Genomic DNA, 15,699 nt, shown 5'->3' on the forward strand with positions numbered 1-15,699 from the left:
TGCAAGACTCTTGCACTGACATGGTGTATTTAAGACAAAACTACAGTACAAATATTCCAAGACTGGGTTGAGTGGACTACAGATCTACATGTTCCCATGTACAGTTTCAATACAGATCTCAGTGCAATGCCTAAGACAGTTCATACGTCACCAGTGTTGTGAATCAGAAGCAAGAGGGTGCACTTCGTTTTATAAAAAACCCAACAAATAAATTATACATTGAGAGCTATTGCCAAGCTTTACATATAAAAAGTAAAAATACAGTAGTTAGTGCGGCTTTAACAAAACAAATCTAGCTAAAAAAATATTCTTATATACTTTAAAAATAAGTTTGTCCAGTTATATAGGTGGGGGTGGTGTGTGTGTTTAGGAGCAGAGTGCTCAAGTCAAGCAGTCTAAAGGAGGTGAATTCAGCAGGAGAATCCTGGGGCTCCCGGCCCTGTGGGTGTGGCAGCGCTGCCGGCAGTGCCTGCTCCTCAGGCCAGCAGCCACACGGAGCCACCTGTGACACCGAGCCGGGCCTGGCTTTAAGGGGCTGTGCTGAGCATCCCCGCCAGCACTGCCTGGAGCCACTGCAGCTCTGCCTCTGCCCGGCACTGTGGGGAGGGCCCTGCACTCCTGTCGGTGGTGCCAACACCTGGAGCAAACACACCCGGATCACACCTGTGTCACTGAAAGGCCATTAGTATATACTGGTCTATCTTTTGGTTGAAAAGTTATGATTGTCCAGCTGCATTTGAAAGCTGTGACATTACAGTGTCTAACAGCTACATATATATATATATGTATATAGATACTATAGCTTCCTAAACTCAGAAACACTATGTGCCCAGACAGAGCTTTAAATGCTAGCTGGCTGCTAGCTGCTATCACTTCACCAGTAGATTTGGGTTGTACCAAAATACGTTCACAATGTGAAAAATACATCCAGTGCTGTTTGTGAAGGACATGCTCATCCCAAGAGTATGTCTTTGCTTCATGAAATGAGAAGGAAGGAGCAGGGTGCAGACAAAGGGAAAGCAGGCAAGGGCTGCAAACAGCTTGTACAGAGACCCACACATAGCTGCACTGTTCACCTGAGCTGCTCTAACAGGGCTGCAAATTTTCTTGCCAAAGGTGTGTCCAAAAAATTGTCCAAAATTGCCTTACACAGCTGTGTGTCTTCGACAAAGTATGAGAAAAATTTAAGTTTAAAATCAAATACATTCAATACAATTCATTAACCATGACTGATTAACAGGTAAGTAGGTAATTTATGTCCTATAAATTATCTAATATTAAACTCTATTACTACTGAACTAAAGAAGAGATTCTCTTAATTCTGGTGTAAGAAAGCCTCAACTCCCACGTTTTAATGCCCATTTCCTAAGCCTGTAAATGCACACAGCACATGCAGACTCTTAAATGGATGAGACTGAAATGCATCTCTCTCAGGTTAATCAGTTTGAGAGAAGGGCAGGGATGCTGTTATTATAAACACCAAGATTTCTATAAAACCTTTTACTCCAGTCACAGAATGTGACTGGAGTAAAATCACTTTTACTGTCAGATGCAATCACTTAGTATTCATTCATTCATTCATCCCTGTCAACTCTTACAGCTTTTCAGTGGTTGGCAGACCTGCCAACATCCTGACACCAGATTCACACAAAAGCTTTATTTATAAATCTCTTTAAATAAATACCAAAAAATAGACTTTAAGAACATGCTTGGACCCTTATAGCCAATCAATCAATAGTATAGTAATGGCAGGAAAATCCTTTTTTCTCAGTAGCACACAGGCATTAACTGATACTTTATAACACTAACTGTAGGAACTATTATCCCTATTTTGATAAAATGCAGGTGATGAGGAATGCTACATTACCAGTTAGGCAGTCATGTTGTAACACAGTACTTCTAACTGCAAACCAGAACAGTGATGCCAAACTGCAGGATGTTCAGATCACAAACCTGTGTCACCTTGGTCTCGCCAGGCTCCCTACATAAGCAATGATTTGGTTAGATAAGTAAGCTATGTCAAGGTAAATTGAGTGAATAGTTGCTCCAAGTGTCAGATTTTGCTGGGAAGAGTTGGGTTTGTAGCCCCAAATCTGTAAGTTATTGCAAGTTCCCAATTTACCAGTTGAAATGTTTGCATTTTTATGTGAAGTTTCAAATATTAGTCCTCTGAAAATTGAGGAAAGCCTCACCCCTTTGAAGTTTCTGTGTGTGTGCATGTGTGTAATTGCAACATTACCCTCCAAACACGGCTATCCTGACCATGCTGAAATAACAGTTGGTTATTTGGAACCATTTCGATTTCAGGGGACACACTCACCACACGCTATTTACTTGTTATTTGCTGTGATGGCTTGGGAGGAATCTAAGGATGGTATTCAACACACAGTGCTGGAAAACTGTAAACTTCTGTTATTCCAGTTTTGGGAGGGATTCAAGCTGACAGTTCGCAGAGCTCCTGAACCCAACGGGAAGAGCCAAATATCAAACATGCCTAAGAAAATGCTACTGCATTCTGTCTATTTACAAACCCAACACATGTAGCTGGTGAATGCCAGCTCAGCTGCTGAGCAAACAGATGAATAACAAGTGCCAAGTTTCCACACACAGTCCTGGCTTTGTGCAGAAAGCAGACTGTTGCAGCCATTGCTTCCCTTTTCCTGCAGGAACTTTGCTGGCAACTGCATTATTAATCCAGAATAAGACATTTGATATTCAAATCAGGAATCTTCTACATTTTAATAAGCAGTAAGGCTGAGACTTAAAAGCATAAAAAAAAGCCAATACTCAACTGGAAGTAGCAATGAGAGAGCTGAAGGGCTGGGAGCAGGAATCCTGTGCCTGGCTGGGGCAGTGGCTCTGCTCATCCAGCAGCACGGGAGCAGGACCTGCCCGTGGGCTGCTCTGGTGCTGTCTGGAGAGGCACCTGCAGCACCTGCCACTAATCCTGAAATCCTGGCTCTTGAGGCAATGGCTGCAAATCACTGCCTGCAGAGTCACTCTGGTATGTCAGTCCTAGGAGCTTTCTCTGGTCCCTACATTCCTCTGTTAAGGCCTCAAGGGTTTTGAGACGTGGCAGTGGGTCATGTAAAATCCACGTGGCTTCTCTGAGAGCAACAGCAGCATGAACAGCTTGGTCTGAATGCAGCAGCCTCGCTGGGCCCAGCTCACTTGCACAACCCATAGTGGTTTAGTCCAAACCTTTGTTTACACTGAGACACGTGCACACAGCCAGTGGGCAGAAATGTTGTGCATACAGGATCCAGAACCAATTTTCACATTTAAGTTTGTTTTTAAGAACCCCATGCATGTAAGTATCTACAAACAGCAGCACTACGCAGAAAACACCCTCCAACCTCAGTCACAGGTTCAAACTTCTTCCTCAGAATGAAAGATCACAGTTGTTTCATCTGTGCTTCCCTGTTAGATGTGGGATTCATCATCTTTGTTTCTCCTCCCTCTGACTCTGCATTATTTTTTTCACAGGCTACATCACCAGGGTCCATGTGATAATACTGCTGCCCAGAGCTCAAATGATCTCTGAACTGTATGCACTGTACCCCAAACTTCACCTGGGCACCCAAAGTCCCTTCACACTGTGCAGTGTGTGCTCTTAGCTTCCTTCTACAAAGAAGTGAATTGCTTACAGCAATTTTTCACCCTTTTTTCCTATTTTCACCCTAGTCTTTCTGTTATTTGTCCCACATACAACTATTAAATGACACTTAGAACAGGATTCAAAGTGGTGTTAAAAACTGATCTCATGCTGCAAAAATACCTGGTAAGTATTCCTTAAGCATAGTGTCTGGAAAAAACACCCAGAAACAGCATGAAGAGAAACAAGAAAACTGTTTTCCTTTCTAGTCTTAGAAGACAACAATACTAATCAATAAGCAATTCCTGAAGCAAGCTGCACTCACACCTTCACTGCTTTGGCTCTTAAAACATACAGATCTCTAGTCTAAAATGCATGTATTTGAATCATGTAGGAAATGAGATTATCAGTAAGTATTCTGCTAATGCTACAAGCTGTTTGGCAGGTAATTTGCATTTTCCTGGCTGCAGTGTGCAGCAGCTCAAATCCAGTCTACATAGCTGGTCACTGATGGACTAGATTTTCATGCTTTCCAGGTACTGTAACAGGGTGTGCAAGGATTATTAAGGGGTTAAGGCCAAAAAGGAGAGTATGTGTTGGTACAACGAGGGAAAACCAGAGAGAATAATCACACACAAGAAAATGTCCTTGGCTGTTACGGAAGGGACAGTGACCACCATGGAGATCCCTGTGCAGGGCACGGCCACGAGGTGGCCCTGCGAGTTCTCCTCATCCCTGCGACGTTCATTATCCCGCAGCCATCAGGGCCCCAGCTCACACCCCACAGCTCTGCGACACCTTCCAGCACCAGAGCCAGCTCAGGGCAAGGAACAATCAACCAGCACGAGCAGGACACAGCTGCTTTCTTTTCCTCAGTTCAGAACTAGCTCCAGGGTGACAGTTCACTTCTCCCGAAGGAGAAGATCAAATGTGCATGTGATTTCACATCCCAGCTCAGGCTGCAGTTCCAGTTATTGTGAAAAATGCAGAAGTCTCTTCCTGGGTCCTGGCAAATCAGCTGGCTGACTCCCATTCAGAATGAGTTTGATCCCAAGCAAGTCTTTTGGAAGGATCCCATGGAGATATGTTAGAAGATTTGAGTCTTTACAAGGTGAGAGTTTCAGAGACTCCTTCTTCTAGAGTTCAGTGGTGAGTAAACATTTTGTTCTTATTGTAGCATCCTCAGTAACTGGGCTAAAAGGGGTGAAAAAAAATAAGGCTCTGTAAATACACTCCTCCAAAAAGGTCTGCCATGATGGATTACAAGAGAGAAGCATTGCTTCAAACAGCATTCATGGCTGCTCCCCTTGTAACTTAATGAGAACAACAGACAAACCTTAACAGAATGCAATTTAAACAATGCAGCAGTAGCACCACTGCCATTCTTTAAAGATGATCACTGCGAAGCCCGGTTGTCACTGCCATCATTCTGCCTCAGCAGCATGGCAGAATGGAATAGCAAGGGAAAAGACTTCTACCAGTTGGGTCTTCTGACACGCTTATAGCTTGGAATTAACTGGGGGGCATCCTCTCCCCCCCAATCCTCTAGCAGGTACTGAAACACTGTGAAGAGATTTCTCAGAAAATTCTTCTGTACCATAACTTTAGTCTATCATTAGAACATCTGAGGAGATAAGGAAAGAAACTGAAGTGAAATCATAACAAGCACACATCCATTTATTTGTCATACTTGAAATGCTACAAACTGAGACAGAGCTAATGTTTACTGGCAAAACAAGGCATTGTGTCTAAATGGCCACTGTAACTATGTCAGTGGAAGCAGTAAAGAGTGCCCACACAGACTTGTAGAGCGAGCTCACCTCACTTCAGGTGCCTGCTGGGATGGTGTCAGCCCACCTGAGGACATCAGGGTCTCTGTGCTGCCTTTCACTGCCTTCAAAGATAAGGCAACGTTATTTCCCAAAGGCCCGTTGGAAATCAGTCCAGTCTGAATGGGAAAGAATGAAATAAGAAACTCAAAACACCAGTCAGGACAAGACAAGCTAGCTTTTCCATTTGATTTACACATAAATGGCAAAAATAGGATTCATTAAACTCCAGACTGGGCTTTACTAATACAAATTCTTTAAGAAATTTTATGGCATTTACCTGCAGTACAATATAGCAAAAATGAAGTTTAACAATTAACAGGGTATGTTGTCTGATTTACTCCAGCTGAATTAGTTTGCTTTGTTTTTGAAGGTCTATAAATTAATGTACCAGATCGAACTATTAAAAATTATTGTATTTTATTATTTAACTTGAACTCCTGTTTCTTAATCATGATAAAAGCTTTTGCTTTTTTCTTTAAGAAATGGTCAAGTAACTCACTGGCACTATCCACCTTGGTGTTACAATGGGCTGAGAAGACACCTACAAAAAGCAAACAAAAACTCAATTAAAAGGCTGAAAGCAGTTAAGAAAAGTTGTCAAAATAGCATACCTCCCAAAACACCACCTCCTGCAAAGCAATCTCAGATATTTGCCCCTTGTTAGCCTTCGAATCATGCTAGTGATTAGCTGGAGATGTGGCACCCACTGAGCATAGAGCCAGACACTCACTGGGAGCAGTTTCAACTCAGTGCTCCCTTCCAAAGGAAAGAATCCATCATCTTTCAGTGCTTTGTGGACTACCTTAATCCAGAGCACACTACTGTGAAGAGTTTAAAAGTCTTCCTTCTTCCCCCTTTCTCTTGGTGCATACCATGTAACTCATTTTTGCCAGCATAGATTATAAAAGATTTCTTTTTATCTGTATAAAAGGCTTGATTAGTATTACAAGTTTACTATTCAAGTATTTGTGTGTATATCTATATACAAACAGACATATACACATGTACATACATCTGAACCCTTATGTATCTCCAAAAGTGTGAGAAGCAGGCTGGCACTTGCAGCTCTACTAAAACAGTACTAGAGCTTCCTGTGGCACACATACAGGTTCACTCTCCAGGTTCCTTCATTTCTCCTGCAAAGCTGTCAAGTCTACACCCCTACACCAGCCACCCTGCAGGTGGGGGCCATGTGAGCAGTGATCCCTGTCCATCACTTCTTTCCACTGCTGCAGATCCAAGCCTGGCAGACAGACACTAAAGCCAGAGGAGAGTTCATGGGTAAAAATCACTGTTATGTGCAAAGGAAAAGGTTTGGGTTTGAAATACATTTACCCGAGGTGTGGCTTCTGTAAAGTCAATAAGATTCTCTGTCAGTGATGTTAAGGAAACGTCCTGGTCATCTGGAGTGCTCTATGGAATAAATCAGTTTTGAATTGAATTCCCAGTAGTAACCACACAGGTCTACTGAATACTCTAGTGGCTTCCTGAGTTATAGACCAGTATCTTTAATGAACACCACTTTTCAGCAGGCCTATTTTTTCACGTCTTTCCATCTGATCTTTTTTAATAGTCTTTTGATTTCCCTTACTCTCATTAATGTACTGGAAACAGCATGATTGCCACTGTAAGCAAGCAGTGAAACTGTCCCTTCCCCTCTGCGAAGGTGGGGTACTGCACCATTAGAAAGGTCAGCAAGGTCTGGAGTGGGGTGTTTGAATTCAGTGAAATTTATGATTATTCAGTACATAATACTAGTTTAGAGGGCAAACAGCTACAGGGCCGGGTGTTTTGGTCATCCAGAACAACCTGTCAGTCTGCTCAGGTAAAGGCAGCACAGGTCCAATGCTATTGGACTCTACTTTTCTTTTGGAGAGGAAAAAAAAGTTTAATCCCCGAATTTGTGCTCTTCATAGAGTCCAATTAAAAAATACCTTAAGGTAAGTAGAATATAACAAATGAACATCTAAATTTAAACTTCTCCTTCTGTGGTTCTTTTGATGGGAACTGCCTATGTCAGAATTTCATCCCTACCTTCTCCTTACTGGAGCATGAAATCGTTGGGATGTTAAGTGGCTCCCTCCAGTGTGAGAAAAACAACCAGTTTAGAAAAATAAGAGTTATGCCATGAACTGGAAAGAACACGAAGAAATGGCCTTTGGAAATCTCTGTGCAGTGTCCCTGCCTGCTTCAGACAGCACTCTCAGGCATTCCCCAGCGGCTGGCATTCACAGAGCTATGAGAGGCATGCAGCAAGGTCTGCTGGGCTTGCCTGGAGGCATCAGAGCTCAGAATGTGACAGAAACCTTCCAGGCTGGCAGGTGGTGATACCTTTGAAACAGCAGCCTCCTCAGCTGGAGCCAGATTAGCTGGAATTAGCAGGTCCTCATGGTTAGAGTCAGCATTGTCCTCATTCAAGGTATTACTGAAAGGGGAAAACATCCTCATTAGCACTCTGCCTGGATAGCATGGAACAGGGCTGCTTCCCAGACAGCTCAAAACCTTGACACCAGTTCCAGGGAGGCAGACAAAAGACTGGTATTTGTATGTTAATGTAAATGCCTTCCAACTACCTCCATAGGTTACTGCTCTCTCCCACAGTTCCAGCTACAGCTGTGCATAGACCCAACGGTATCGATGTCTTCTATCTCAAAGGAGTTTCTTCAGCCCTTGTGTCTAATTTGCCTGAAGCTTTTCCTGTCATCCTCTTATCTTCCTCTTTAGAGCCAGGGGCAGCAGGATGTCAGGAATCTCAGTCCTTTCAGAAGATGAGAGAGATTCCCATACTGCCTGCAAGGATACTCACCCCGAGGCCTGGCCCACTGATTAACTGCTGCAACGGTAATTAAAAATGCATCCCTAAACCTGCTTAGATGTAGCCTAAATGCTTCAGCAACTGTTCCTCATCTTTTCGGGCCTTTCATCATAACCTGCACGTGGTCCCCTTACCCCAGAAACACGTTTCTCCAGAGTCACTTACGGAACAAGGGTGTTTGAAGCAGGGATTGCTCTCAGCAGCTCTCTTGGATCTTGAAATACTGGACTGGTTGCTGGGGGGCTGCTCTGTGATTTGCCTGACAGGATAAGGTTCCTGGCACAAACCAACAAAAAACAAAAACAGAAAACAGGTACAACCTTCCATGCAAAGCTCTTTATGAATCGCTTGTTACAACAAAGTTTTGGGACTGCTAATGTAGATTTTTTTTTTGTACATTTTATTTACAGTATCAACCTCTGCTCTTTGAGGTCTGCCACGTGTGCATCGTTGCAAATAATCAGGAAGTTAGATGTGGTAACTTTTTACATTTTTCAATGCCTGCAGTCCCGCTGGACCTGCGATCATTTAATATTTAGTAATGCTCAGGAAATTGTCACTGCAGGAGTTTGTATACAATTTTTTTCCTCCACTAGAAAACACCTACTGTGAACAGACCGATCCCCTCTCCCCACACTGAAGCTGTTCACATTTCAGAAATAATTAGTGATTGAAATTGCTGTTGTAACAATGGTCATCAGGTATGGGATAATAAAGAGCATCTGTATTATCTTGTATATAATAAAACTTAGCAGTTATAATCCTGGTTTTCTTCTCAAAACCCCTTCACACTCATGAGGTTAAGGCACCCTATGCAAGGTAAAATGCAATGGTGACTGAGCCACTGGCAGACCACACTAAACTGCAGATTCTCAGTTCTGCAGTGAGGTAACTAAATCACGTTTCTTACAAATCTATTCACTACCTGGCAGCAGCCTCCTGAATATTGGAATTCTTGACACCTGTCATGCTGTCATCTTTTCCAACCTGAGAAGAAGAAATGAACAGAGACAGACATTTCTGATACCTGTTTCCATCTTGTGTCAGTTCTGAGATTCACAGTAGACCTGAGTGTCTCTATCCCAGCACAAAAAAGTGCTGTTCATCTACAGCTCAGAGACTTAGAACATCAATTCCATACGACAACATCAGCGCAGAAATAAAAACAGTTCACCAATAAAACCAAATAAAATACTGTTATTTGCTAAGGAATTTACTACAACATGCAAAAAGCCCAGTCTTAGTGACAGAATAATTGCTTGATTAGAAGGCAACCTCTGGAGGTTACCTGTCTCAATGACCTCTCAAACCAGGGCTTGCACAGGGTCTTGTCCTGTTACCTGCTGAGTATCATCAAGGACAGAAATTCCTCCTTGGGCAACCATTCCAGTACAGAACCATTATCACTGTGAGAAGCCCCGGACTCTGCCTTGGACAAGGCTCTTGGAACACCCTTATCTGCAAGGCACATTCTCCAACACCAGGCAATTGAAGAGAAATAAAACATTTGAGAGCGTCACAGCTCTGCTCAGTCGAGTATTTACCTTGTGTCCTGCTTCTGCCTGGGCCTTCAGGATATTGCTTTTGAGATCTGCTGGAAGCCACTTTGCTGCTACCATTGGGCTCTCAATTGCATTGTTAAGACATTTATCTGTCAACTTCACCACTTCATCCTAGACAGGAAAACATCTTTATCAGAAGCAGTTTCCACATGGACAAGTCTGGGCTGAAGTTTATCAACATCTCTAAATAACAACAAGGCTCTGAAGCCAAAGGGTAGTTAGCAGATTTATACTGAAATGAAAAAGCAATTTTTTCCTTTATTTTGGAATTCAGTTGTAATGTCAAGGAACAAATAAAGGAAAAAAAGCACAGTGCTTGAATATGGATATGCAAACTGCTGTGCTAAAAATACAGTGTGCAAGAAATGAAGTGCATCCTAAAACTGCAGCCTAGTTTACTGAGAGGAGGTTAATATAATAGCCATTATATCACATCAGTGTAGCCTAAGTAAAAGTTGATAATTTACTCTCAAATGCAAGTTGGGAAGATTTTTAATTTAAAATCCACTTATAAGTTAGACCAAGAGTTTAATTAATGCGCTACTAACTACCTCTCCCATCACTGATTATATCAGAGCAAACTGGCAGCCAGATACATAATGAAGAGAAGTAAGAACGAGATACCTTTCACTACAGTATATTTCATTATGAGAATTTCATTTCTTAATTATAAAATGTTAATTAAGCATTCAATCTACTAATTGCTATTTGATTAGTGGCAGAAGTTAATTAGCCGAGTGAAAACTAAACCCTGTGACCTTCCTTCTGAGGGTATGACTCAGCAGGGGGAGACAGAGTCCTGCTTTCCTCACCATATGCCACGGTCTAGGGCAGGCTGTTCCCCCTGAGCTGCAGGACTGCCCCAAGCAGGGACAATCCTGCTGCACTCCCACCTGCACCAACTGCAGCGTGCCCAGGAGGAATGGAGCCCATTGCAAAGAGAGGAGCAGAACAGAGGAGTTAGAAAGAGGTGAACACCTGTCCCTCCACAGCCCTCCATCCGCTCTCAGATTTCTACATTCCCTGGAGACACTGCTGAGAACTTGTAGTTATTTGGTCTTTAGAGAGGGGAAAAACATTTCCTTTTTTTTGTCTTCCTCTAAACCACCTTTTGGGATACCCAAACAAGATCTTAGGAGACTATCTAAAGGAGAATCCATTTCCAAATTTTGACCCAGTCAGCAATGAACTTCACGAAATATTCAAGAGTCACTGTGTCAACATAAAAAGCTATGAGGACCAACGTTTTAAGTACTTTTATTTCAGAGAAGTTGCTGGAATTACCAAAAGGAATAATTACAACTAAATTATTATTATTTGTACAGCTGCAGCACCCACTGTGATAATCTTTAAGTCTCTACTGGACGTCACTGAAGCAGATGCCATGTGTGACACTACCTGCACAGCATTTGGAATGCATTATTCCACTAATACAATAAATCAGATCATTTTAACTGAGCACATCACTGGTGCTTGAAATATAATTTTATTGTTTAACTTCCTCCCAGCTTCCTCCCCCTGAAAAATCAATTTAATTAGGTCACTCTATTAACAATTAGACTCCCTACTTTTGAAAAAGCTTAGCACAATTACAGAATATTTTAATTTAATAGAGCATAAATGTCGTACCACCAAGGAAGCATTTCCCTCAATATTAATGATCCATTTTTTTCAACCCTATTTTGCACTTGAAAAAAGCATAGGTGTCTTACAGGTTTTTTTAATGAAAAAAGCACGTAGCTAGAAGGAAAAGCATCCAGCACCTGCTAATGCCTCCAGATGTCTAATTTACAGGACATTTCAGGTGTTCACACAAAACGGTGAAGCTGCACGGGTTTGTCATTATTCCAGCTCATTAGGAATGTTTGTTGTTTCCATGGACTAGACAAACTACACTTGTACTGTGTTCTTCAATCAAAACATGGAGCTAGGCAGTGATGCAAAAAGGCGAGGAAAGATTAAAGGCAGTAACAAGGCATGTGATCCCAACCCTTTGTGCTTTTGAGTTCTGCTCCCGGTGCCACTAAAAATCACTTTGTGCAGGAAGATGGAGCCTAATACAGGTACATTTTGAACCAACTTCCATGTATTTACAGATCACAACAAATCCAGAGAAAGTAAACCCTCCTGTCCTTGTATTTCTGACTCAGGAGCAGACTTTGAAGACAGGCAAAGAGGGTGAACCTCTATTGTTCATTTCTCTTTAGAAGCTGATGAAAGCAGAGCACTGGTGTATTTAAAGCTATTTGCTCTCTTTGCCAGATCTGGTCACTGCACTACTGAAAGCTGGGAAAGGACAAAGTCGCATTCTTCCAACCCAACAGATTTTGGCAGTGAACAGCAGAGAAGAATGAAGCCATTCATTCCCTCGCTTCCTCTTTTTCTCTAAAAGAACAGGGGTAGCTAGATAAATATTTCCCTATCAAAGGAATCAATCAGGATTGATTGATTGCAAGTACAGAATTACATAAAGATGACTGTCAGACTATCTCTATCCCCTGATGGAAAACAGTTAAAGATTTTTAATTAACAAAGCTGAAGTGAGTTGGCATATAACAGTGTCATGAAGTTCAGGATGCAGCTCTGCCTTCCGGAGTAGGAAGATAACACCTTCCCTCAATGCATTTTACCAAACCTCTTATGTACGGTAACAGTTTCTGCATTGCTGAAATTTGTAATCACACACGTTCAGAGAGAATGCTGAAATACTGCACTCCCTCCGAAATAATAGCAAGCTCCAGGATCTAAACTTATTGCAAGGTTTTAGTGGATATATTGCAGTCCCGTGCAATTCTGCCAGAAGAGGATAGCACAAACACTTCTTTTACTAACAGATTAAGAAAAGTAAGTACAGGAGAAGAGCCCACAGGTACATTTTATAACAAACACCATAAATGAAAGCTTCTATGTTTTCTAAAGCAGCCTTCAAAGGCAGGAAACAAAGTATTTTTAATAGTGAATTTTAGGTGACTCTTTTCAGCACTGGTTTCCAAACCATTAGCCTTCCTCTCTGAAGGGCGTGTTCATCTGGTGCTACTGTAACCTACATGTCTTTGCAATCTGAATCATTGGGAATTTCAAGTATGCAGAGAGTCTCCAATCTTTGTCTATCTTTTTTAAACAAACACTCTCAAGTGACTTCTTGGTAAGCTACATCATAGGCAGAAAAGTTTTATTCTGTCTCTTCTACCCTAAAAAAACCTCCAATTATCTACTCTTAGATTTTCCTAATATAATTTGCACTTCCTTCTTGAAAGCTCAACTGTGTTTTAGCACCTATTGGCATACTGTTGATCCATAATTCTCTGTTATGCAAATGTTCTTGCTCTCTAATCAGATTACTGTCCTCCCAGTATCTATAACCTCTGAAGTTCCTCGGCACCTTATGTGACAGCAGCTGGATGACTGTGACTGTTCTGTATTGGCAGCTGTTTGTTAGATTAGCTCATTACAGGAATCTTAGCTTGCTTATTATAAATCAGCCACAATTTAAAAACCTCTGAAACAGGTCTGGGCCATTCTCTTCAATGAACCAATTAAGTGTTTTTCCCTCCCTCTGTCTGAATTAAAGTGGAGCTTAACCAGCTAAAATATTCTTAAATAAACTGTGTTCATTTGCTTTAGTTTATGTAGAAGCAGTATTTCAGCATAACAGGACCTACAGTCTACTGACTAATCTTCTTAGAGACCTGGTAATCTTTGTAATGCACTCACCAAGCAGAGAGGTGCACCAGGCAGCCCTGACAGCAGCCCTTAAAGGGGACATGAGCCAAGCAGCCTGCAGCACCACCCACAGCAGCAGCAGCCTCTCACATGGACATGGTAAACAAACACTTAGGAGAGGGCTTAGCTCAAACACACACTGCTGAACACCTCTCCTGGCACCTGGTTCCTGTTACTATTGAGGGAGCAAGAAAATCATAGCTGCTTCACTCAAAGTTAGATAAAGCTTTGGGCCTCCCTGCAAGGGAGGGTAGTCTAAACAGAGATAACACTGCCAGGTGTTTCGCTCTCTCTGCTTGCCCAAAACACAAAAATCTCCCAAAGCTTTTGCATCAGAGAAAGCAGAATAATGGAAAAAATAAATTTCATTTTTAAAACTCATTTAAAAAACACAGAAGAATGTCCTGTCTAGGGGTAGTTGTCTGGTAACCAGTGAATTTCTCAAAGTTCACTGCTGTTGTAAGGGAGGATCCTGGCTTCTCCGTCCCTTCTAGCAACAGTATTTATTTTCACTATGGCCCTGGCATTTCTTTGACCCCTTCCCTGAACCTATTTAACCCACTATTTACCAACTTAAAGAGCAAACTGAAAACCTAAAGAAACGCAGCACCTCAAAAAAAAGTTCAAAACAAAGGCAGGAAAAAAATTGTTTGCCAGTTTGTAGATATATTTGTTCACTGAAATGATTCCCGGTGGTGAGAGAGGAGCAAGGGAAGCTGGGGAAGAAAGAGTGAAGAGGAAGGAGGGAGAAGAGAGCCCTCACCCTGTTCAGGGCACTTAGGCTTGTACTTGGCTCAGCTGCCTGTGAAGTGCAGCCTGGCTTGCCCAGTATGATTTGAGAGCAGTAAATCAAACCACATCACTCCTGTTTGTGTAAACACCGAGCACTAACACCTACATCAGAGAGCAGGTACAAACTGGCCACTTAACAGGAGGGACGGGTCATCAGCAAACCTGACTCAAAACAAAACGTCAGAACAACCTTCTTGGAACTGAAAAATGCCAGGAAAGCAGCTCAGCCCTTCCAGAGAGAGGGTGAACTACCCAACACCATGCAGGTAGCAACCTACACATAAAGACAACTGACAAACATTTCAAGTATTTATGCCTTTTACTCCCACTGATTTTAGAAAATCTCACCAGGGTACAAGTCCGCACACATGCACCTCTGCGCCCATCTTTATCTCACTGCCTTGTCACACACAGGTTTGCAGATCATAAAGCATTTGTACTTCCTTTGCTATCCCCCAGTATTACTCACTCATCATCTAGCAGTCTAGCAAACAGAGCAGGGCAAGAGGAAGGCTTTTCAGAAGGATCTGAACAAGATCCAGGACCGTAGCAGGGGAATGAAGGGAATGAAGGCCAGTTACCTGGATGTTTATGTTTACGTTGGGACGCTCAGTCGGCACGGGGCTGCTGCACTCTGTCTCCAACTGTTTCAGTTTTAGAAATGTGTCTTCAAATGCTGAAAAAGACAAAAAATACATCATCTTCCTAATGTTACCGTGGAGTTATCTGACTTTTAACTTGCATTACTCCTGAATACCAATTACATAATTTTGAAGTTATACAAAAAAGCACAAGGATGGGGGATTCTACTTGCTCAAGCTTCAGTACAAATTCCAAGCCTGCAGACTGTGTGCACCAAATGACAACACTGCACTCCTGGGAGCTCATTTAACCAGCCACCCTCACAGTGAGCAACCAAACACAGAGTTAATTGCTTAGATGATTGCACTTTATTGTCTTTGTGGACAAAGTCACATCCAATGCAGAAATGACTTTTCACTTGTATCTCTGTCCTTGTTGTTCCAGTAATAGGTGAAATTGTCCTTATGCATATAATCCAAGGGAGCTTCCTAAAACAATTTCGCATTTTTCGTAAGGAAACAATCTCACATCAACCTATTGTTTAATCTTGATCTCACACATCATATCATGGAAAAATCTGTCAGTTTGCTTACGATCAGAGTCTGCTTTGTCTGCAACAGTTTCCTTCGTGCCAGGAGGAGGGCAACTAACAGCCTCTTCTGAATCTCCTGCTGCCAAGCCAACAACTGGACGGCCCAGGGCATCATCCACACAAGTTTCTGGCAAGTCTGTGCTGTCTAGCAAATCAACAAGAGGTATGCTGCAAGGGCAGAAAGATGGGCAGAGAGATGCACAAAA

General features: G+C 42.2%; 1 protein-coding gene across 1 annotated transcript in view; it reads right to left on the reverse strand.

The window, feature by feature from the left end:
• Nucleotides 1-15,699, reverse strand: part of EPB41L5 (erythrocyte membrane protein band 4.1 like 5) — a 51,325-nt gene continuing 35,626 nt past the window's right edge. Inside the window, 10 exon segments of the mRNA XM_014307401.2 lie at nt 1-4,789; nt 5,416-5,543; nt 5,927-5,968; nt 6,763-6,840; nt 7,759-7,852; nt 8,408-8,518; nt 9,168-9,229; nt 9,787-9,915; nt 14,901-14,995; nt 15,495-15,661. Of these exon segments, the coding sequence (XP_014162876.1) occupies nt 4,732-4,789; nt 5,416-5,543; nt 5,927-5,968; nt 6,763-6,840; nt 7,759-7,852; nt 8,408-8,518; nt 9,168-9,229; nt 9,787-9,915; nt 14,901-14,995; nt 15,495-15,661 (964 nt within the window). The 3' untranslated portion in view covers nt 1-4,731.

This window comes from Geospiza fortis, unplaced genomic scaffold, assembly GCF_000277835.1.
Source record: "Geospiza fortis unplaced genomic scaffold, GeoFor_1.0 scaffold112, whole genome shotgun sequence".
Taxonomy (NCBI): domain Eukaryota; kingdom Metazoa; phylum Chordata; class Aves; order Passeriformes; family Thraupidae; genus Geospiza; species Geospiza fortis.